The 24,160-nt window shown below is 39.8% G+C and overlaps 1 protein-coding gene across 1 annotated transcript; it reads right to left on the bottom strand.

The window, feature by feature from the left end:
* Positions 1 to 236: 236 nt before the first annotated feature.
* On the bottom strand, positions 237 to 22,644 carry SLC30A5 (solute carrier family 30 member 5). The gene is made up of 16 exons (XM_054809253.1): positions 22,434 to 22,644; positions 22,043 to 22,165; positions 20,155 to 20,221; positions 18,777 to 18,862; positions 17,265 to 17,352; positions 15,412 to 15,499; positions 14,084 to 14,160; positions 12,782 to 12,952; positions 11,039 to 11,327; positions 10,471 to 10,679; positions 9,565 to 9,722; positions 8,790 to 8,919; positions 7,240 to 7,462; positions 5,648 to 5,874; positions 3,611 to 3,739; positions 237 to 2,999 (listed from the first exon to the last, which is right to left on the bottom strand). The coding sequence occupies exons 1-16, from the start codon at positions 22,505 to 22,507 to the stop codon at positions 2,829 to 2,831; spliced, it is 2,310 nt and encodes a 769-aa protein (XP_054665228.1). The 5' UTR covers positions 22,508 to 22,644; the 3' UTR covers positions 237 to 2,828.
* Positions 22,645 to 24,160: the final 1,516 nt, after the last annotated feature.

The following is a 24,160-nucleotide window of genomic DNA, read 5'->3' as shown; positions in this document are numbered from 1 at the left end:
CGACCTCTCGGTGACGCTTCTGTCACAGGCGGCTGCTGCCAACAGCCGACGCTCAGGTCGAGGCCTTCGGACACGAGAAACGCCCGGCAAATGCCCAGGAGATTTGTTTTTGAAGCTCAGGCTGCGTACCTCAAATCAGGTCCTGGAGATGAAACCAGAGCTCTCAGTTTATACGGGCTTACATCACAGTTCATGTTTTGACCAGAAAAGTCAAGACACACTATGTAAAATTAAAATGTTATTGAAAAATGCATTTATTTTTTCATTATTATATATACACATATATTGCTTGCTGCTGGATATACAATACATAGCTGCAGTTTGCTTTAAATCTTTGAAAGAGTTTTGTTGCAGATGCCTGCGTACAAATCAAATGACTTAAAACTCCCCCACCACAGTATTCATCAAAATACAACTCAGTTGGCCTGTACCTGCGACTTGAAAACCTGCCCTTACAGCACAGTTCTAACAGATCTCGTGTGGGGGAAGGCCGAACCCGTCTTTGGAGGATTATTGCCAGATACGGGCTCTAGTTAAGCGCATTTAAGATACACATTTATTTATTGCCATTGTCTCCCTGTCAGGGTAGCCAGGAAAAACACCATGCGTGTGCCTTGGGTCACACGCAAAAAGCTGCCAAATGCCTGTTAAGGTGTAGGTTTGCACTTGGCTGTGAAGTATCCAGCTATGAGCTCATCTTCACTGCCATGATCATCTAACCTGGTCCCAGCCGCCTTGATTGGTTTCAGGTCCTGTTGCTAGCAGCTGAAGCAGGAATCGGCATTTGCTCAGAGAAAGCTGTGGCATGCAGGAAGGCTTTTCAATTATGTTAAGCTAACGTGATTTAAAAAGAAAGAAGCGCCCCCCTTTCATCTGCCTATCACGATGGGGCTATTGCTCAGTTTGGTGACATGCTGTCCAGTAAAATCACCTCAAACATGAGTGGCACGTGTCAATATTAACTGAAGCTTTTGAAAATGGTTTTCAGAAACAAAAGATCAACCTGCTTATAGGCCGAGTGTAATTGTAGCACTGTTATTCAACTGACCTGAGCCTTCTGGAGGAGGCAAGGTAAGAAAACCACTGCCAAAGGCATAAATTGGAAGAAAATAGGATCGAGTTTTGAGAACTCGTCTGGTTCTGCAGCACTATCCTGAGAAATGAGGGACTGTGATTAGTGCAGTCAATCTTCATCACTCTCTGTAAAAGCAATACAACTTCTAGAAACTTTCTGACCAGTTTTTCAAGTCAGTCTTGTACTGCATTTAGTGTTTTAACACAGTACCGGAGGAAGAGAATGGAATGCAAACTTTTTTAACAGTTACAAAATAAACTAGACAGTTTATATAAACAGTCCGATCACAAGAGAAGCAGAATTGCTCAAGGGCATTTCAAACTGCATTGCTGGTGAATCTTATCTTATCATGTAGTTTCTACATCACTCTACCCTCAAATTCCACTCACATCAAGCCCAGTGTTTATAATAATGTTCAGGTCCTGAGCCTAAATACCAGAACAAGAAAACATCATAACAAAGTAAGACTGCTGTGATACACGGAACGATGAAAGATGTACTCATTCTTGCTAACCATTGAACTGACTTGCCGAATTCCAAGGAAAATATTTAAGGCCTTCAGACAGGGAGAAAAGGGTGCACAGAAGACTATAAACACATGTAAGGATAACTACCTCTGAAGACATACATTATTACTCTGTTGACAGGTTTTCACTAAAGACAGAGATTTGTTTTCTTTGCTGTAGTAAGACCCCAACATGCATAATTCTTTCTTAAACACACGTTTTCTCTTTCCAGTCAAGAAGTCTTGATTTACAGTTCGTTTCAGCAGCTTGCCAAGTCCCAGACTACCAGCACAATTTATAATTCTAAACCAGCACTGCTTCCTTGGGTAATACACAAAGGTATAGTTGGCTACAGTATACCTGCAAATGTGTTATGGTATTATGAAAAAAAAAAAAATCAAGTAAATGACAGAATAACAGATCTTGAAGAGGTGAAGTTTAGGGAAGCGCTAGGATGCTCACTGATGAATCACTTTAAGCTTCAAACTATTGCATTTGCAGTTATTCATACAAAAAGTACAAAAAAATATTTCACAGAGTGTTTTTTTGATTCCAAGTCTTCCCAGGAAACAGAAAAGTGTCTGCAATTTTTTCCCCTCCCAATTTCTCACTGTTAACCTGTGGATTTCTCTCCTTAAAAAAATAACAATATAAATTTAAAATGGTAACATCTGTTTGCTCTGATGCATTAAGTTTAGAAATCAGATTTGCATGCTGAGACATAATATAAAAACTGTATATTCCTGTTAGTATAAAAAACCCCCATGACTTCATGTTTTTACTGCCCATAAATGTGCAATTTTTTTCATTCAAAGAGTCTTCAAGCTATGTTTGAAAGAAAGAAAAATATTTTTAGTTGAGTATGTTTGCATTTCAATATAAAGTATTTCCATTTCCCACTGCTAACATGAATTTATAATCATGATGTTCCATACTTAAAAGAAAGTATGGAATACATCCATGCTCATCCACAAGTTGCAAGACTTCTGTTTAATAAACACCAAGTACAGCATTTAAGGTTTCCATTATTTTCACATATACAGCAAATATTAAGTCCATCTTATTTCCTTAATGAAAGCATCTTGATGCAATTTTAATAAAGATAGTATGCTTAAAAAAATTAAAATATATAGTACATTTGTTTCTGTACATGTATGTGCAAGATCTCCTTACAAAAAGTAATACGCATATGGAATCCTACCTACAGCTTCACCATTTACGCTTCCTTTGGCTAACACAACTTTGTATCACATGATATAAGTACCATCTTTGTAGTATTTCATGGATTCTATTTGCTGAGTCATTGCGAGGACATCCTGAAATCCTGTACTGAGTCCAGACATGTGTTGGAAATAAGCTTCCTTCTCCACTTGGACAGTTAGGTTGTTTACACCAGCATCTTTCAGTATCGCTGTAACCTGAACAGAACAGTCTGGTTAACATTAGTATTACACTCCATATGCATCTCACGTTAACTTGCAGTATTCTGGCTCTAAAATACTGTAGAGTAAAAAAAAAAATCATCATAAAGAATTCAATTTTGTGGAAAGTGAAGACTAGCTTCAGTGGGTATGGCTTTGCAACTTCTGCATAACAGGCAATTCTCAATGTCTTGCATAAGGAAACAAGTACCTTTTAAAGGAAAACAAAAATCCAAGGCAGACAGACATTCCTAAGTCAGTTATAAACCCATGATTAGCATCCAGATATCCCCACTGCTTACTGCCTGTTTTGCAGCATGAAATACACCTCGTCCAACTTTTCACAGAGCAGATTAGTGCCACTTTCAACAGTGAGGAAAAACAATCCCACGCTTTTTTGTTTTGGCAGATGTTTTAGCAAACAACTCTCTATGCAACTAATTCCAAGCTAGCAGGCAGGGGGAAGTACAACATTAGAGAACTTAGAGCACTGAGACATTAGCTACAAAAGTAATCACGAACAGCAGCTTCAAACTTCAGTCTATGATTGAAAAAGGGCTACAGAGTAAGAAATTAAGACATCAGGGTCTAAAAAGCTTGCACCTTACCTGCTGTACAATTCTCTGTTCCATCACATCCGATACCACTTGCACATGTATTGTACCTGCCACAACACTTGCAGAGTGACACCAAAAATGAGGATCTCTGTAGGATATGACTCCCTCTATTTTCTGAATCTGTAAATAAATTACATTAGCAACAATTAATTTAAGAACACATTTTAAACTTGTGTATGTACATGGATATTGGTGGCAAATATTTCACAGGGAAACAAAGCTGCACAGCAAAGCAGCTTTCCAGCTAAGCTGTATTCAGAAATATGTAGTATTGAAAGGTCACCTTCCTACTACTGTCAAAGACTAGAAGCTGAAAGTCAAACTACATGAAAAACCCAGAGTACAATGTTAAATAGGATGAGAAAAAACTGCTTCAGTGTACAGATCGCAGTGACAATAGACCAACCAGAAAGCTGGCATTTAACCATTTCTAGAGCATCTGTTACCTCGCTATCCAGGATAAGCAGCTATTTAGTTATCGTATCTGGACTTAATTCAGAGACATAATAGCTTCACATAATTTATCATTATTTTTAAACTGATCTTTGTACTGGGTCTGGCTGGAATGGACTGAACTTTTTTCACAACAGCCGGTAAGGTGCTGTGATTTGAATTTGTGGCTAGAACAGTTTTGATAACACACCAATGTTTTGGCTGCTGCTGAACAGTGCCTGGGCACTGTTCAAGGCTTTCTCTTTTTCCCATTCTGCCCTCACCCCAGTGGGTAGGCTGGGGGTGGGCAACAAGTGGGGAGGGGACACAGCTGGGACAGGGGACCCAAGTTGGCCAGAGGGATATTGCATTGCTCAGCAATAAAAACTGGAGTAGAAGAAGGGGTTTTTTTGGCTTCCAAGGCTGCTGTTGCTTGAAGACTCTGGGCATCGGTCTGCTTGTGGAAGGTGGCACACTGCTTGTTTTTTTCTCCTCTCTCTCCTTCACCTGTTAAACTGCTTTTGTATTGCTCCCAGATTTTTCTTGCTTTTGCTCTTCCTGTTCTCTCCCCTGTCCCACCAGCAGTAGTGGTGGTAAAGGAGGGAGTGAGCAAGTGGCTGTGTGGATGCCTGGCAGCTGGCTGGGGTCAACCTACAGCAAGCATATTGTTTTACTGTGGCATACTTTTAAAAATGCTTTTCCTGTTATCTTTTAACGAATTTCTCTTTCATTGTTTTCAAACAGTACTTTCTTCTTCCTCAATCTCCCAGAATTGCTTTCTGTTTTCCCTCATCAAAAAGTGAAACCCCACTCTGCACCTCACTTTCCTTTCATTACATAAGTCTCTCCCAGTCAATCTGCATTTGTTCTTTCTCAGGCAGAAAAGAACATATCTCCCACTCTACTAATTGACAGGACACCATCAGGATAGTCTTCCTTGCCGCCTCGAGTTGATGGCATCCTCAAATACCATGTAACTAGTTCTTTAACAGAGAGGAGTTCTCCACACTGAGGTCTGCGCTATGATTCTGGGCAGGAACTTCAAATGAGCCAACAGTGAAGACTAAGCACAGCCTCAAAGTAGATACCGTACTGCAGCAGACAGGAAGAGAATGGACTAGAATGAAAAAGTATTTAGAAAAAACAGCTTTACTCTTGCCATCCCACCTGTGAACTAGCATGCCCTTCATGATATGGGCAAGTAAGAAAACCTGCAATTACAGGCTCAAGATATAATCCTGTAGCCTGATCTGTACGCATCACGTTTAAAAAGGCCTCAAGCTTTTGGGAATTGCTACGTTACTTTCTTGCTACTAAGTACCTTTCCCACAGTGTTAACCATACTTGTCTGAAACCATGAGCTACCCATAAAAGTAAAAAAACACAACAAGTTTTTTTTAGTGGCAAAACAACTTGATCAGTAGAACTCCTAATCCTGTCATACCTCTGCAAAATAGATTTAAAACAACTTGAGACAGGAAGCTGTCTGAGACAATGGAAGCAGTCAGACTGAACTACTAAAATTTAATAATTATTAAAAAACAGTTCTAGTTTTGTATGCTTGTATTCAAAAACATTTAGAATTGTAGTTCTGACCTTTTCTAAAGCAGCATGCAGATCCTTCTCCTGATCTGGAGGTATCCTCAGCAAAAGCACTTGACAGGCATCTTTCAACAGTGGGATAACACTAAGAAAAATCAACGTAGCAATAAAAAGAGAGCAGAGTGGATCAGCTATGAGCCATCCAAATTGCTGAATAAATATCGTGGATACGATAACACCAACACTGCCAAGAGTGTCTGCTAACACATGCAGAAACACACCTGAAAACAAAATAAACTGAGTGATTAGGTTGAACAGTCCTGTTTAAAATGTACATGTATGTTCAACAGCAGAAACAGTAGGGTTTATTAAATATAATAAAACCCCCTAGACAGAGGCAACCATCTGCCTAACTGGGTGCAAAACTAAGCAGAACATTTAGTTTTCTGATGTTTAATTACAAATCAATGTAAAAAACCCACCCAACAAACCACAAACATTTTTACTCTACAGCGCAATGATCTAGGCAGGCATTTGCAGATTAAACCTAATGTGAATAGTCTTTAAATTGTTCATGGGATTTGTACTATACAGCATAATCATTTAACTCTGTACTCATTGGTTCTTAACAGAGGATAAAAAGATCAGTGTAAATGCCTTGGCCTGCTATTGTGGACAGATTTTAATGTATCATTTGGTTTTTGTATGCCAACTCTGCTCCAATTTTATAAAAAGATTGTCTATCTGCTATGAATAATCCTTTGTACTGCTTTAATGGTGGGTAGCATTCTCAGCATACACTCAAAGGACACAGAAAAATAATGTCTAATCATTTATAAGATTAGTGCTAGTTAAGTGTCAGGATTGAAAGAATATTGCAATAGTTAAGAGTACGGGCAGACTTCACAAAAATGCCAGACAACAGAATAGCCAACTGAATTAGAATGTAAAATAACCAATGAAATATGAGACTATTAGCTAAAAAGCTTATGCTCTGACAAGCTTACACAAAAAACCTCATTCCTTTATAGATTTTTTTATAAGCCAGGCAGCTGGTAAACAACTACATTCTAACAACTAGAGAAAAAACTCTAAGTAGCAGCTATGCTGAAATTTTGTATGGATTACCCTTCTCGGTTAGCTTCTGATTTTAGATTGGAAAAAGAAGGTTCATCTTTACCACCTTATTTTCTGCATCACAAGCAGAAGCATATTCTAGATTGCTGGTTTGCATTTGTTCTTCTCCTTCTTATCCCCTCCCCAGTTTTTTTACACCTAGCTGTCACATGATACCTTGAAGCATGGCAATATCTTTATAGAACATGGACTTAAAGCTCCTTCCATAAGGTTTACAATGACTGTTCATTAATGTTAACAAAGACTGTAGATTAATGCTTTTTATTGGTCCTTAGATATTACCTACATCTAAGAAAGCCAAGCAAACAAACATTTCAAGTTATGTTTCACCACGTTAAACTCATTAATGAAGAAACAGTTTGAGAAATTCACATACACTACATTAAATTGCTGTCACATCACTTCTGGAGATTTTAAGAATGATGTGGAGAATGGGGTCTGATAGTGAAAATCTTCAAAGTTGGATAGAAATCAGAGACATCATTTATGATTCAACAGTCTGTACTTGCCTCTCATGTTGGTATTCATGCCTCCGGAAGACCCGTGGGAATGTCCATGGCTGTGCCCATGGTCACTGTGGGAATGGCCATGCCCATGGCCGTGGCTGTGCCCGTGGTGAGAATGGCTGTGATCGTGTGCATGACAACCTCCCCGAGAAGCCCCGTGGGAGTGCGCGTGGCTAAAGGCACAGATACCGACGAGGTTTACGATCAGCCCTCCAACAGAGACTGGCTGTGAGAGGGAGAAAAGTCTTTAACATCACTACATCTTCCCAGGTGTTCATGTTTATTTTCTAGAACATGGCAATCAGAAACACTGTGCACCTAATTAAGGAAAACTGTGGAAACATTAACATCAACAGGAGGATTATTCTAATGTGGATTCTCCATCATATTCCTTACGGTATACAAGCTGGTTTCAAAGGAATTTTCTTCCCCTCAAAAAAAATCCAGTTCTCCCCAGCCTTCCCAAAAAACCCACCCAATAACCACCAACAAAATGCAAAGCCCAGTATCCACAATTCAGGACAAGATAGCAAATTTAGTTTTAAGAAGGGGTGATTGATTTTGATTTCTTTCAAAAAGAGATGAAGTTGTTTGAATACAAGCTTCGCTTTCATTGGCAAAAAACCCCCAAAATTGTATATTGCATCTAGGACACACACACTCATCTAAAATTGTACCTAACTGAAGACAGCAACCACTCCTTCATTGGTTAAGTTGCGCTTTTTATCTGTCTGCCTATTTTTCTACTCCTCTCTTGAAAAACTAGCAAAGTGTAAGAGCAATTCCAACTAATAAAAGAGTTAAGCAAATCCTACTTGGGGGTTATCAGACCTTTCCTTGGCTATGCAAACTGTGCTCATGTAGAGGGGGTAACCCCTCCCATGCTCAAGAAACAAAATCTGTAGTGAAAATGAAGCAAATATTGAAGATTAAAAAGAAAAAAAAAAATCGGGTCTTGATTCCAGCAATGCACATTTCTAATTGTGCCTACATAAAAATCTTTCTCTTTGTTGTTGAAGATAGCAGAAGAGCACAAATTCTTGTGTGTATGGGGGAGAGAAAACAAGTGCAGCTGGAGAAGTGATAAATGAAGGCTTGGATTTGCAGAATTCTATAATAAAAAATAAATAGTTTGAAGAAAATTATTACATTTGAAATGAATTCTGGCAGATTTTTTAGGTCTCTCAGAGACTAATGCAAAATCTTTTCTGTAATAATTGACATTGGTATACATAATAGCAGAATCAAATTTAGTCTTGTACAGATTATTTCCTTAGTATCTTTTATTGGAGAAAGACCATCATCTAAAGAGATTAGAGCTGTAACATCTTAGAAAAAAAATTCAATTTAACTGTTACAATTAAATTATATTCACCCTGATATATTTTTCTATATTAAAATTAGATGTAGTTTGGATTTTAAAATTAGAATATGTTAAAAAGTCAAGGCACAGATTAGGTCTTTTGAGTATGCAACTTTTTTTTTTTAATTAAGAGCAGCATAAATGAACCATTAACTGCCAAATAACATTCAAACAGAATGACAAAACTTACAGTTAGCATATTTGTATCTATGTCTGGAGGATCCACTAGTCTGGCCACTGATTCCATGAAGACAAAGAAAGCAATTACCATCAGAAAGAGGCCATTAATAAATCCAGAGAGAATTTCTACACGTCCATACCTGAAAGCAAACATACATACTTTTGACAGTGAAGAATGGGTACTCTGAACAAATTTCAAAGTTATAATAAATAAGGTTATAATACATTTAATACAGCATTAAGATTGCTTTGCTTTTTTTCCTCAATGCCATAAAATCATGCCTTAATTTCTGGGTTATTTATCTCTCACCAAGAGGTAGCTAGTTTGCAACTGCTCAAACATCAATAGTATAAAACTATAAAAATGTAAGTATTTTTTTATATATACTGCACATTTAGGGCTTCAAACTGCTAAACTGCAATGCAATTTAACAATACAAATTTTGATGATGTCAGCAGAACTGAAATCCTCATATAAACACTGACTTTCAACATGTATTTTTGTTTGACATACACACATATATAGAGTGAGGCAATTTCTAAATAGTATTCACAGTGATTAAGTTTTATTTGTAGAGATAAATGAAAATTATATTTCAGACACTTTTTTCACAGGGATACAAGGGGAATAGCATGAACACAAATGGAACAGAAGAGACATAGCAGAAAACCCATAGAAGCATGCACCATTAAAACATCCCGAACATATCTTTATAGCAGGGCATTTTGAAAATGAGCAAGTAGAATAATTTTCAGATAGTCCTTAAAGAACCTAATATACATACCCATAGGAAAATATGCGAGTTGCTTTCCATCTTGTCATCAGAGCTGCAAAAAGCCCCATCACTAATGCAGAACAATCAAAAAGCATGTGAAATCCATCAGAAATAAGACCAAGACTATTTGTCCATACTCCATAAAAAAGCTCCACAAAAGTGAAAGCCTAAAATAAAAGAGAGTTTGAATTTTTCCTTGAACATTAACTTGCAATTTAACGTCTTGGTAGCTAGCAGGAAACTCTTTTCATAGGACACTTAACAGTTTGCAAACGCATTGTTCAAAGTATTTCTAGACCATTTTCTGTCTCCTCGAATGAAACAAAAATAAGTTATGTATTCCAAGTCTATGAAGAAACATTTTTGAACCTAAGTTTGAAAGTTTTTTAGAATTTTAAACTAACATTGTGCAAAAAACTTATAAGTATTTTGTCATTAAACAATGTAACAACTCTGATCTGATCTATTATTAATGTAAAAGCAATGCTGTTTATACATATTTCGTAAATTCTAGCTAGAAATAAAACCAGTGTACTCGAAAATGACACTACTCAATCCTACACTTAGTATTTTGTTGTCTCCCTCTCTGAAGGCCTTATTAGTTTCAGCTTATCCACTGGTAACATATAGATACCTTAATCTTAAATGTACCATCATACAAGTATTTACTTACGGGTATACTAGTTACACGCAGCAACAGTGCCACACTGTGACCACAAAACAAAATGACCTGCCACTTACTGTAAAATTAGCATAAGAATCTTAAATTTTAACGTTCCATCTAAGGAAACTACTTTATCAAGGGTCACTTTAAAAACCATCAATCATGGGAAACTTAGAATAAGTCTTCTTACTGGACTATGTACATACTACTGTGATTTGGTTTGAGAAAAAAAAATAAAACCATGCACTTACCAGATTCAGGCACAAGAAATAGAAGATCTGCCTAGAATCATACTCCTCAAGTATTTGTTTCAGTGACTCCTTAATAAACCGGGGTAACGACTGAGAGCTCTGCTGTAATGCGTCACCCATGAAGTTATAGAGAGGAGTGCCTTCAGGGGAATAGCCGATAAGGGTACCCTTCTGCCCTTTCCTGGAGGGGGAGGACAGGATATTGGCAGCTGCAAGGAAAGTATTGAAGTTTTTGTTCCTGTTTCTAAGTTTCACAGCTATTTTATAATATGTTTTATCAGCAATCAAAGCTTACATAAAATTTGCAGATACCAAAATGACTGTCAACCTCATCTTGAAATTTATCATTAGATTTCACTGCTATGTAAGATTAGATCACCACTTCCACAGCAGATCTATTACTTTTTTTTTGGTAGACAGACTGTAAAAGAACACAAAGTTACAGGCCCTTTTCATTCAAAAGAATCCATAAAAGCTCATCCAAAGAATTCTGCACACACTAATTTTCTGATTGGCTTCCCAGTCACATGGACAATAGATTTATTAGAAGATAATTAAGAATACATACATAAAATGAAGAAGACAGAACTCACTACCACCCCTCCAGAAAGAACGTGCTCTGTGCTTTCATGGTGTGGTGGTTTGTTCATAGCTCGAAGCTGGTCTGTTATTGGATGTGTCCAAAAGTTGCCAAAAAGCAGTGCACTAATGAAAATAAGAAAGGATCCATATCGAGCACATGTGGAAGCTTCCATTTTGACAGAGCATATGGACTCCACGTAGAAATCCAGGATCACAACAAAAAAGATGACCGTTATGAATGGCATGATGAGAGAAGACCAAGACTCTACTTTACTCTGCAACAAAAAAATACATGTCAAACAGGACTGTTCACCATTAGATGTGACGGTATATACAACATTAAATCAAGTTCACTTACATTACAAATGTTTTCAGTAGTCTATCAAAACATAAATACTTTTATACATTTAATTTATCATATAAAACCAACATTGAGCTATAGAAAGACACATATAGGTAATGTGCACTACAGTACCTTAAATATTTTCATGTGTTTAAAAGCAATGCTGTATCATAAAATCCTAAGAGTGGTTTGGGTTGGAAGGGATGTTAAAGATCATCCAGTTCCAACCCCCCCTGCCATAGGCAGGGACACCCTCCACTAGACCACGTTGCCCAAAGCCTCATCCAACCTGGCCTTGAACACTTCCAGGGAGGGGGCATCCACAGCCTCTCTGGGCAACCTGTTCCAGTGCCTCACCACCCTCACAGGGAAGAATTTCTTCTTGATATCTAATCTAAATCCACTCCCCGCCCTTGCAAAAGTCCCCTGTATACCCCCTCTAGGTACTGGAAGGCTGCAATACAGCTCTCCAGAGCCATCTCTTCTCTGGGCTGAACAACCTCAACTCTCTCAGCCTGTCCTCAGAGGAGAGGTGCTCCAGCCCTCTCATCATCTTTGTGGCCTCCTCTGGACTCTCTCCAACAGCTCCATGTCTTTCTTATGCTGGGGATCCCAGAGCTGGACGCAGTACTCCAGGTGGGATCTCCTGAAAGCAGAGTAGAGGGGCAGAATCACCTCCCTTGACCTGCTGGTCACACTGCTTTTGATGCAGCCCAGGACACAGTTGGCTTTCTGGGCTGCAAGTGCATATTGCCAGCTCATGTTGAGCTTCTCATCAATCAATACCCCCAAGTCCTTCTCTGCAGGGCTGCTCTGAATCCATTCTCCGCCCAGCCTGTAGTTGTGCTTGGGATTGCCCCGACCCATGTGCACGACCTTGCACTTGGCCTTGTTGAACTTCATGTGGTTTGCACCTTGCCTGTCAAGGTCCCTCTGGATGGCATCCCTTCCCTCCAGCACGTCGACCGCACCACACAGCTTGGTTTTGTCAGCAAACTTGCTGAGAGTGCAACGCCATGTTTGCAATCAATGGTCTACTCTCCCTAAGCATGCAGGCATAACGAACATGTCTTTAAATCACAATAATCTACACCTCAGGAATAAAAGAGCTCTGTATTTAAACAGTCATTAATACTTATACAATGTTAATATATGAATCCAGGATATAATATCTGAGCTACAAAGATGAAATAAAGTTATCACACAACAAAGGAAATTAAGGTATCATGCAGATACACATCAAAATCTAGAGGAAAAATTTCAAACAGAGCTCACTATAAAAATAAAGATGGTAATCTAAAAGATATTTTAAAGGAAAGATTTAAATTGCACTTCACAAGCAGAAGCATCACAAAAAATGCTTTATTTTTATAATTGCTATCTTACCTCTGTTGTCAGAGAGAGAACAATGACCCATGGGCACAAGAGAAGGACGGAAACAAGATGAGACAAAGCTTGAAGACGCTTGGCTCCACCTACATCTACAGATAGTTTTCGGGAAGCCATATGAAAACCAACCTTACAGCACAATGCGAGTACCAGAAGCAGTACTCCTCCCTGGAAACACAGAGGGATCCCATTAGCATTTTTTGAGAGCCAAATACCTCCCTCCAAACAAAGTGACACTTCATTAAAAAAGATTAATATGCTTTCCTTAATTTATCAAGACAAAGACAGGATATTTCCTCTAATTGTTATTCCAGTTAAAAACAGTAATATAGCATATATGGTTATACCTCAGCACTATTCACAACAGCCTAATATGACTTGAAGTTTAAAACTCACAATAGTGTTAACTGGCATACAACAGCGTATGGTAGTGAACTGATAGTGAACAGCATCCGAGGAAAAAGAGAAATCACACAAAACTGGGTTTCCCATCTTCCATTATTAAAAAAGTGTTGAAAGTATACGTAAACTCCAAAAGTGATTTCACCTTGGCCTCTAATCCTTTCATAACCTTTTCATTCACTTACCTTTAATCACACCATACCATATTCTTCACAATATTTTCTTTCAACATTGTTCTATAAGTGAATCACAAGATGGGCACACAGCACCTCATCTTCCTTAGATCACAACTGCTTTGTACACAGTTAACCAGCCTCTCTAACATTTGATTTATTTTTATATTAATACTTTCTCAGATGCTCCATTTATTTATTTTTTTTCCTGTTTTAGTCCTCAGTGCAGCCGCTTTAGCAACAAGACTAAGCTAACAGAACAACTCAATCAGCCAGGTAAATCCCATACAGTATGAATTTGATACTCAGTTTTTCCTGCCATCAATTATAATGGGACTATACTACTGAGAAGCATCAGAATCTGTGTCTTCGAATACGAGTGTCTAATATAAAAGAAAGACTGTGGAAAGATAAAGAAGCAGCAACAAAACACAGACCCAAAAGTGACCGAGAAACATACCACAGGCAAAGCATTATGAACACCCAGAACACTGATGGCATGGAGTACTTTATGATAATTTTAATGAGATTTTTTAGGTTATGCATTACAGCAAAGTCCTTGTCAGCTACACAGGTTGAAATTAACTCTCTATGAAAGCTGAAACCAGGACAGGTGGGGATGTTGAACTTTTTGGTTTTGATTTAGGCTTGAATTAGCTCTGAGCTGGTGAAATTCTTACCTAAAAAACTTAAATATTAACCAACTAAAACACAAGTTCTTTACCTTGTGATCTGCAACACCCAGGAAAGCAATGATTGTATACAGAACATGGGTAAGAGCACTGTCATGATGCCCCTCAGCTAAGTCAAAAAAAAAAATTAAGGAAGAGTTTCATTTGATAGTTTAAAAAAACCAAACCAACAAAGAACAGGTAGATGTAGCAGAAGACCACAGGAAGCAGAAGTAAGCGAAGTTCACATCCTTAACATTTAGGAAAGATGAAAATATTTCCACAGAAAATAAATAGTTAAAATATTTGAAAAAATAAAATAAAATAAAATAGTTTATTAAAACATGAGAATGTAGTCACTGTTAAATACTGCACAGTAGTCGTGATACAGGATTTATGGTAATTTTGGCAACCAGACTTCAAAAAATATAGTCAACAGCATAAAAAAATAGATTGATTTTCACTAAACGCACTAAACCAGTGAGGTGTGTAATTATCATCTATATCTTTCCAGTTTCTAGATATTTAAACTTTAGAAAACAAAGAGTAATTGACAAGAACAATCCAGCAAAGATTAAAATAATAATAGCTTTTGGGAAAACTACTAGAGGGCACTTTAACAATTAATTTACTCATTGAAAACTCAGTGGATTAATCAATACTATTCCTGAATATACCATCTGCATCTGTAAATCCATGTTGTCATCCTTTTTGGAGAAAATTTATTTTCACCTTGTTTGTTTTTACTGCCTGTACTTAGATGTACCACTTTTTGTCAGTACACTATGATGAGAAGACCTCTTGAAAACTTACTTCAGAATTGCTTCCAATTAACTCAGTGGCTTTGAAAGCAAGTTAGTTAGCTTCCATTTGCAGTTTATAGTCCACTGTTGTTGGAGCTACTGCAGGCTATTTCACATTGCTTTTCAGTTTAGCAGATGAACTGAGATTACCACATTTGCAAAAGCACAAAACAATCTTTCTGCGTATACCAGACTGCCAGACAGGCTGTCAACCATCTACTGCACACACTTAGGCTACAGCCATTATGTCTGGAATTTCTAAAAAAAAAAAAAAAAAAAAAAAAAAAAAAAAAGAGCTGATCAAAAAAGCTTGTAGCAATCCTAAGTAGTCTAATATATGCAAACGGGCAGGGAGCCTTTAACTACAACTTAAAATCTATTGCTGTGTTTTATCAACAAAGTACGCAACATTTGGCTGTAAATATGAGTATTTAGATGTAGAAGTAAAATCTCATGCTGTAATATTCTTGAAAGGTAAGATTCCTATTAAAAAATGCAAGCATATTTAATTCAACTTCACATTCTCTCTGCTCCAGTAATAACGGGCACTTGCTCTTACACATAGCAAGAAAGGATACGGTGTTCTGCTATTTTAGCCATGAGGTCATCATTATCAAAAAGTAGTAAGCAGATGACAGCTATGATGAAAAATGCAGCACCTCTTGTCTGTAAAAAAATAGAACAAAAAAAATCCAAATATTTTTATAATATTCTATAACAGATTACTGTTAAAAAAATCCAGGAAATCAGTCCCTCCCTTCCCCTCATCCTGATCAATGTAAGCATATTTTAATTCAGTAAGAAAAACATGAGGCAAACCCCTTTTTTTAAAAAAGTGACCTTGACAATGTAATTGAATATATATTCAATTTTTCAGATTTACCAGGTAACTCAGGGCAAATCACCACTGTAACAAGCCAGAAGCCTGTATCTTATGAACATCAAGGATGACTGCTTCCTTCTTCATGGTGTGTTTCTGCCTGCCAGAATGCAGAACTCCTTAAGCCTGATGATTTAATATTTTGTAGCATCAAGGAACTATAAACAATACCTAGCGGACAAATCATAGTATTTTGTCTTATGGGAGGTAAAGGCTAGAGCACTGTGCAAAGGCTCTGAGAAAGCAGAGCTCTGCAGTGTTTTCATGACAAAGGGACAGAGGTAATTGAAATCCCAGCTCCCAGAGCTTTCACCACCCTGACTTAAACCACTGCAATTTTGGTATTCATCATCTTGGCAAAACACTACAGCTAAAAAATACCATTATGATTCATTTTCTTAACCCCAATACAGCCATCACATTCTTGTTTCAGAAAGTCAGCTGACTTCTCTTTGCCACAATTCACTTCATAAAGCTGAAACATTGAGAGGACAGGGTTATCACTCCCTTGCTGCTGCTGCCTTAGACATGCAGCGTAACTGCCAAGCTTGGCCCACCAAGATACAGACTGACAAAGAATCTCTCTGAAGCTCTACATTTAGCCTTTGCGTGGACGGCTGAAGAAAAACAATTTGTCTTCTAGGTGAGGACCTTCATGCTGGATGCCCTAAGAATCTCAATTTGAAGGGGATGGGACAGAGTGTCAGAGTAGATGACTGATATTCACTCTAAGGTCAGCCTAAAAGTGACTAGGAGACTCCGGCAGCAGTTATGAGACAAGAGATTTCAAAACTTGCAGCCCAGGGTGGCACCAAAGCCAGACTTTCTTATACAGCAAGTACTCTAGCCTCAGGTATACAACACCCTAAGTTATGTTCCTCCAGCTATCACTGGTTGAGGGTAAGTGGCTAAGACTGCTATGTTTTTGGATAAGCCCATTCCATTTAGGGCTGATTAAGCACAGTTTGAGAACACCTTGGAAAATTTTGTGCAATGAGACTCAGACAAAGGATGTTCCAAGTATGGATCTCTGATTAAGTGAAAGACTGGGCCCAAGTATTCAGCACATAAAGGCTCACACAGACATTAAAGTACTTAAGAGAACTTTGTGGCAGAAAAAAATCAAGTATGTGAAAAGCTACAGACACTGACGAGGCTAGGCAAGGATCTGGACTGTACTGCTGGACTTCTGTGCTTCAAGGCCAGGACCACTACACACATGTATGTCCTTTTGTCAGTTTGAACCCACAATCCCATTACAAAGAATGCTGAGGTGCAAAAATTCTCAAGGTTCCTTTCCGTCTACACACAGAAAAACTTCTCAGATATCTGCTACGGATCGCTGATGGTTTCACCTACTGTTTCTCTCGTTACATAACATTTTTTGAGTAGTACATCTTTTCACCACTAATTAAGTGGAGAGAAAAAAAAAAAGTGCAGTTTCTATTAACATAGATCCAGAACACTGTTTGTTCTGGGTAAACAAGTAGTTGAATTTATAGCATTCAGTATTTTTTTACATATGGTAAAATAAAATAAATTTTTAAATACCTTTGCTGGTCCTCCACCTGAGTTTGTGAACAAGACACTAAGGAGTGATACCACAACCACATCGCTGTGCTCAAACAGCAACAATGTCCTATAAAAAAGTGAAATAAACAATTATGTCTGCTTACAAGGAGTTTATCTCACAAGTTTGATACATATTACGTCAGCTAAAATTCAATGACACAGCAGTCAAAGATTTATCCTGTGATTTCAACAGCAAGTTTAAACAACTCAAAAGGGTAAATGCAAATCTATTTGCCTTCACCAACAATAGATCTAGCTGCAGACAGCTAGACATATCACAAAACAAAGAACTTCCTAACTCAAGGAACAGATTAAAATCAACCATTTATAGATTACTTTAAACTGTACTTTCTTATAGTAATACAAGAAGATACTGACTTTCTCAAGATGGAATTATTATTCCCATTACAATACCTCCTCTAAACCAAAGTGTCTGGCTCCCAGAAAAAAAGAGGTCCTGTTCTGTTGTATTGCATCCTGTTTATTGCGGTGTTGATGGTCTAGTAGTTTATGCAATCTCAGAAACTCTTAATCGCTGAAGATACGAAATTCTAACTTGCACACTGTTTCCTTCAGATAGCAAAAGCTGACTCACTAGCTATATTGACAGCTTTCCAGAGCAGAACACAAAGTAATAAATGCTGTCAAGATTACCAAATGCTTCTACCATTCTCTGCACAACAATTCAAGCTGCTAGGGCCCATGATACTGGTTCTGTTTGGGAAGACAGCTAGCATCCAGAAAGGCACTACAGTATTTCTGAAAGAAATCCTATTATTCTCAGGTATGCCTTTTCCTGTGTAGAGAACAAAACTTCAACTTCATAAAATGTATCATTTAAGGTTTTACATTCCTCTCTCTAATGAAAGATGCTTTCTAATACATTAACCTTTCTTTTCAGAAGTCTAATGTTACTCTTTTATAGTTATTCAGTACTGCTAACAAACGGCACAAGCAATTTTGAGTATGTGCACTAATGCTACCTAATTCCAACACAGCACAGACATATGACCAGATGAAGCAGTGCCCTACAACAACTGCAGAAATTCATTCTAGTCACCTGGCACAGGAATACAAGCTGCTATCACTAGCTGTCAAGCCATGGACTTCAAACAGTTAAATAAACAATTGGGGTTACGTTAATAAGACTATAGAAGTGATGAAAACCAGAGTTAGCACAACAGTCGGTGATCTTGTTGTATCACTCACATCAATAGTTTAAGCATTATCAAGAATTTCACTGGCATCTTGTCAAAGAGTGAATGAAGAAAATTACAAGTTCTACAGAAAATTATATGTAGTTTTTCCCAAGCACAGCAGAGGTCATAGGAAAAAGCATAAAGATTCATTTAAAATTTCAAAAAATAAAGCAAGAGGTTGGCATTATAGGCTGATGGACAGAAAACAAAAAAACAAAGGAGCAAGACAGGGAAAGATTACAAAAATAAGCTTAAAAAAAGAAAACACTATTTACAGTAAATATATATTTACCTCAGTGGTCCACAAAGAGTGAGGCCAAAAAACCACAAGAGTGAAATGATACATCCCACAACAGCATGTTTAAAAATTTTGATCCACTGCAAAAGAAAGGTATTTCATTATCATTTTCTCCAGTTTCAAACTAAACACTCCATTATTAGCATTCTTTTAGCACAGTAGCTGTAGAAATAGAGGGGAAAACATATGCCCTAGAAAATTGAGAGTATGATTACCTTCCTATCTACTTTGCCAGGCAACTAAGGTTTGTTTAGACATATTATAAACCAGTATTACTTACTTCTTTTCTACCACAGTATTCTATAGTATAATCTGAGATCTCTAACAAAAAGGCTGAAAAAAGGCAGAAAAAAATCAAGTCCATTTACCTGTCAAAGATGCTGTTTATTTTGTAATCTATTGTATATATCTGATAAACATATACAGAAGTAGATAAAGAGACTAAGACCTTAAGTCTACAGATATTTATGCGTGTGTTAAATTCTTTCTACAGGAAGCAGGTTATAATTCAGCTATTGAATACATTATCAACTTTAAATGCAAGTTTTTGAAGAAAATTCATTTTGGAAATACATTAAACAAGACAAAGTACCTATGACAAACATCCCATCTTCAAAATCCAGACTTTTTAAATTTTTAGCAATAATGAAATCATGCACAGATTTTTCTGAACGCAAATCAAAGATACAATGAATTCCTGTTCACACTTCAAAATTCTGCCATATGTGTCTAATCGTGAAAGCAGTTGACATGCGGAATACTTCTAAGGCTATCCTTCAGACTCTCTCAACTTACCACATACACAGATAACACTGTGCATAGATCAAGTTTTTGCACACACCATTACATAAAATCAAGATGAACATGGAGCAGGTGAAGAAAATTTCTCACAAAAATGCAGGTACCAGCCTTGCCCTACTCTAACTTCTCGGGAACTCACACACAGGTCTGAAGAGCAGTTAGACAAGCCCCTCATCACAATGCACCATGCAGAAAACACTCTTTTGTTGTGGGGGACATGACTGGAGCACTTTGACATTCTGGCAGTCCATGGCAGTCCAGAAATTGCCTTTCTAAACTGTCGAAGTCAGCTAAGTAGACTGAGCTCTTTTTGAAAATCCAGTCCTTAAAATATATGCTTATACGGAGCCAGGGACCAATGTTTTCTCGATACTCTCAAAAGGAGCTGACAAAAGCTAAAAATGGCAATTGTTTTTTACAGTACACTAGACACAAAGTTAGTTATACAATTCTGGAAGTTGCTATCATATCTTCCAAGTGGAGTAACCTTTGTTCTACTTTCATTTTGGCAAAAGTATGTTGTCAAGAATATCTACAAAGATGTGAATCACTATTACATATGTCAACTCACCTGACGCTTGGTTACCACTTTTCCAGAAGAAAATGGTTTTTGAAACAAAACCATAAAAAATGCAGACCTGTTAAAAGGAGAAAGTTTTCTCTATTAGTGTATTAGCAGTCAGCTTTTTATTCAAACCAGCTCTGAATAACTAGGTGTCTCATATCAGGCTCAGTGTACAAAATGGCTTCCTCTACATTTTTCACTAAAAGGCCACACTGACCACACTCACTGGTTTTAATTTCCCTGCTGCATTACACGTGTCAGATACCAGTACAAAAGTGATGGCAAGTGAACTTCAGTTCTGGTCAACTTTAAATGCAAGTTCTTGAGAGAATGGCTTATGAGAAGTGTACCTGTGATTTACAAAAATGAAAATAACTGATCTCAGAAGTTTTGAGCAGAAACAATGCTAACTTTTTTTATTAACAAGTTACATACACCCAAAGGCTTATTCACACGTGGAATGCCGAATACAGTGTTTTATTAGAAAAGTTAAGAAACAGCATGCATCTTCCTCAACCGGAATCAAGAGTAAGTGATGGGGAAAAAGACTTATGGTGCTTGGGATCATGTAAGCGAGAAGCTCAGAAATATAAACAAATTTGAAATAAAAGGAAAACATGAAGTTCCAAATGTTCCAACTCTGCCAAGTTGATTACAGAAACGCTCTTCCACATCGTATCAGGCAAACATGAAGCAGGATGTGTCTGCAAAGGTTGTTTCTGTATATCTGCTATTAGTTTCTAAACTTCAGCTTTCAATCAGGGAAAAACAGCAGTTGAAGCTCACAAGAACTACAGTAATACAAATAATAAGGAAGAAAGCTCGTCTTCCACACCCTTCTTAAGAAAATTTGCACATGCCCGAGTTTCCTATGATCAGTGCTGTCATAGTATGATCAGTTTTGAAGTAGCTAAATCATTGAAGTTTCTTGGGGCTAGAGAGGCCTTAGAGAGAGATCTGGATAGACTACAGAGCTGAGCAATCGCCAACTGTATGAAATTTAACAAGAGCAAGTGCCGGATTCTCCACCTGGGGTGGGATAATATGTAGAAATTGGGGTATGAGAGGCCGAAGAGCAGCCCCACAGAGAGATCTGGGGGTTTGTGTTGATGGCAAGTTCAATATAAGTCAACAGTGTGCTCTGGCAGCCATAAGGCCCAACTATGTCCTGGGGTGCATCAAGCACAGTGTAGCCAGCCAGACAAGGGAGATGATTGTCCCAATATAAGAAGGACATCAAACTATTAGTGTGTCCAGAGGAGGGCAACCAAGCTGGTGAAAGGTCTCGAGGGCAAGACTTAGGATAAGCGGCTGAGGTCACTTTGTTTGCTCAGCTTGGAGAAAAGGCTGAGGGGTGACCTCATCTCAGCCTACAAATTCCTCAAGGGGGGCAGCAGAGGAAGAGGTGCTGATCTCCTCTCTCTGGTGACCAACAATAGGACATGAGGAGATGGAATGAAGCTGTGTCAGGGGAAGTTCAGATTGGACATCAGAAAAGGTTCTTCACTGAGAAGGTGGCTGATCACTGGAACAGACTCCCCAGGGAAGTGGTCACAGCACCAAGCCTGTCGGAGTTCAAGGAGCAACTGGACAACGCTCTTAGTCGTATGGTTTAGTTTTAGGTAGTCCTGTGAGAAGCAGGGCGTTGGACTTGATGATCCTTATGGGTCCCTTTTGTCTTGAAATATTCTATGATTCTGAAATTATAGTGATCAGAGATAGGAAGGAAAAACACTGCTACGAACAGAGTATTTTCTGGATCCACTGCTATGCCTTCTCCTCCTTAATTAATCTATAACATAATGCAGGATATAAGCTTGACACTGACAAAGAATATAATAGACAAAGCATGCTCTAATAGCGGCAGACAACGCTTCACCCCCTGCACACTCACCCCAGCTGCACTATAAAGATAAACTGCACGAGGTGGACTGCTTTTAGAAGGTCATAAGATTCAAACAGCCCCACGGCTTTCAAAAACTTGGTGAAGCACAGCAGCACAATGTACCGGGTCAGCCTGCAAAAGGAGAGAGACCAGTTTGCATCTCTGACCACGCACACGCCGCCGCCGCCCGGGCCCAGGCTCCGCCGCCAGTCCCTCCCCGGCGGCCCTGCGCCTCATTCGGAGGAGGCCGCCGGCTCCCGTCATCCCCGGAAGGCTGAAGGGCGATGCCCGCTGCTCTCCAGAGCGAGGGACGGCGACGGGCAATCCCCCTCCGCAGGGCTCACTCGAGGCCGCCGTCACCCAGCGGAGCGGCCGCTCTACCCCCCGCCGCCGCCGTTACCGGGCGCTGGGCACGTCCACGGGCCCCAGCACGCCGCCGCCGGCCAACGCCTGCCCGCTGTACTTCTCCTCCATGCCGGGGCGAGGGAAGGGGTACGAGCGCTTCAGGCGCGGCACGGCCCACCTCTCCCGCAGCGGGGGCACCTCATCTCCGCGGCCGGCCGGCCGCCGCTGCGGGAGGGAGACAGGACCGGACGGGGCGGGACGGTAGGGCACCCACCGGCCCGCGCATGCGCCAGGCGCAGTGCGCAGGCGCCCCAGCGGAGCGGGCAGGGGGCGGGGCCGGGCACGTCCGCGGGAAGGGGCGGGGTCACTCCCCTGCCTCAGGGCGGGGTTAGCGCGGGGCCGCCTCCGGCCGGGGCGGGTTTCCGCTGCGCAGGCGGAGCTGTCGGCCATTTGCGGGCTGCGGTCCCCCGGCCGCTGTTGTTCGGTCGTTGGTGGCGGGCGGCGCTTGTCGGCTGTGGGTCCTACCTTGTTCCTGTCTTGGGTGTCCGGTGCGAATAGAAACTTTATCATTTTGCACTGTGTTGTTACATAGAGAACCGTTTTCCCCCCATTTAGTGAGCTGCGGTGGTTCGTACGTGCCGCTGCGTACCTAGCAGCCCTGCACTGGGCAGGGAAGCCGAGAATTGCCTCGGCACTGGCGAACAGACCACGAGTGAGTCTGAGCTTTAAAAATGATATAATACACTGCATGTATACTACAGAGGGATTTGCCACACGTTTTTTGTGACTTGCTTTCCCAACCGATACTCGGGTTTTCTACTTTGCTTTTATGGTGCTTTAAAGGAAGTGTTTGTCCTTAAACTCGTAGACGATAACGTGCAGCTTGCCTCACAGTGGGTTCATAGGCGGTGCCGCAGAGAAGGCCCTGCCAGGGCTCAGCGGGTTTGGAGTTCCTGGTGTGCTGAAAATGGAGCTGTATCACACCATCACACCATTCCAGTATCAACTGGAAGTATGCTGCAGCCATTCTCACTAATGAAATGATAGATGCCAGTAACCCATTTTTGAAGGACACTTTGCTGGCAGGAGTTGGATGGAATAGGTATCAGGAATTGGCTGCACTGTGTTATGTCACCGTTTCCATCTGTAGAAGTTGGTCAGTACCTAGAATCTTAAAAATCATAGAGTGGTTTGGGTTGGAAGGGATGTTAGAGATCATCCAGTTCCAACCCCCTGCCATGGGCAGGGACACCCTCCACTGGACCACATTGCCCAAAGCCCCATCCAACCTGGTCTTAAACACTTCCAGGGATGGGGCATCCACAGCTTCTCTGGGCAACCTCTTCCAGTGCCTCACCGCCCTCACAGGGAAGAATTTCTTCTTGATATCTAATCTAAATCTACCCTCCTTCAGCTTAAGGCCATTACCCCTTGTCCTGTCACTACACTCCCTGATAAACAGTCCCTCCCCAGCTTTCCTGTAGGCCCCTTCAGGTACTGGAAAGCCACAATTAGATCTCCCCGGAGCCGCCTTTTCTCCAGGCTGAACAACCCCAACTCTCTCAGCCTGTCCTCAGAGGAGAGGTGCTCCAGCCTTCTGATCATCTTTGTGGCCCTCCTCTGGACTCGCTCCAACAGCTCCATGTCTTTCTTATGTTGGGGCCCCCAGAGCTGGACGCAGTACTCCAGGTGGAGTCTCACAAGAGCAGAGTAGAGGGGCAGCATCACCTCCCTCAACCTGCTGGTCACACTGCTTTTGATGCAGCCTAGGACACAGTTGGC

The sequence above is a fragment of the Grus americana genome, chromosome Z (genome assembly GCF_028858705.1).
Source record: "Grus americana isolate bGruAme1 chromosome Z, bGruAme1.mat, whole genome shotgun sequence".
Taxonomy (NCBI): Eukaryota; Metazoa; Chordata; class Aves; order Gruiformes; family Gruidae; genus Grus; species Grus americana.
The sequence above is the reverse complement of the archived record's forward strand: the minus strand, read 5'-3'. Positions and strand labels throughout refer to the sequence as shown.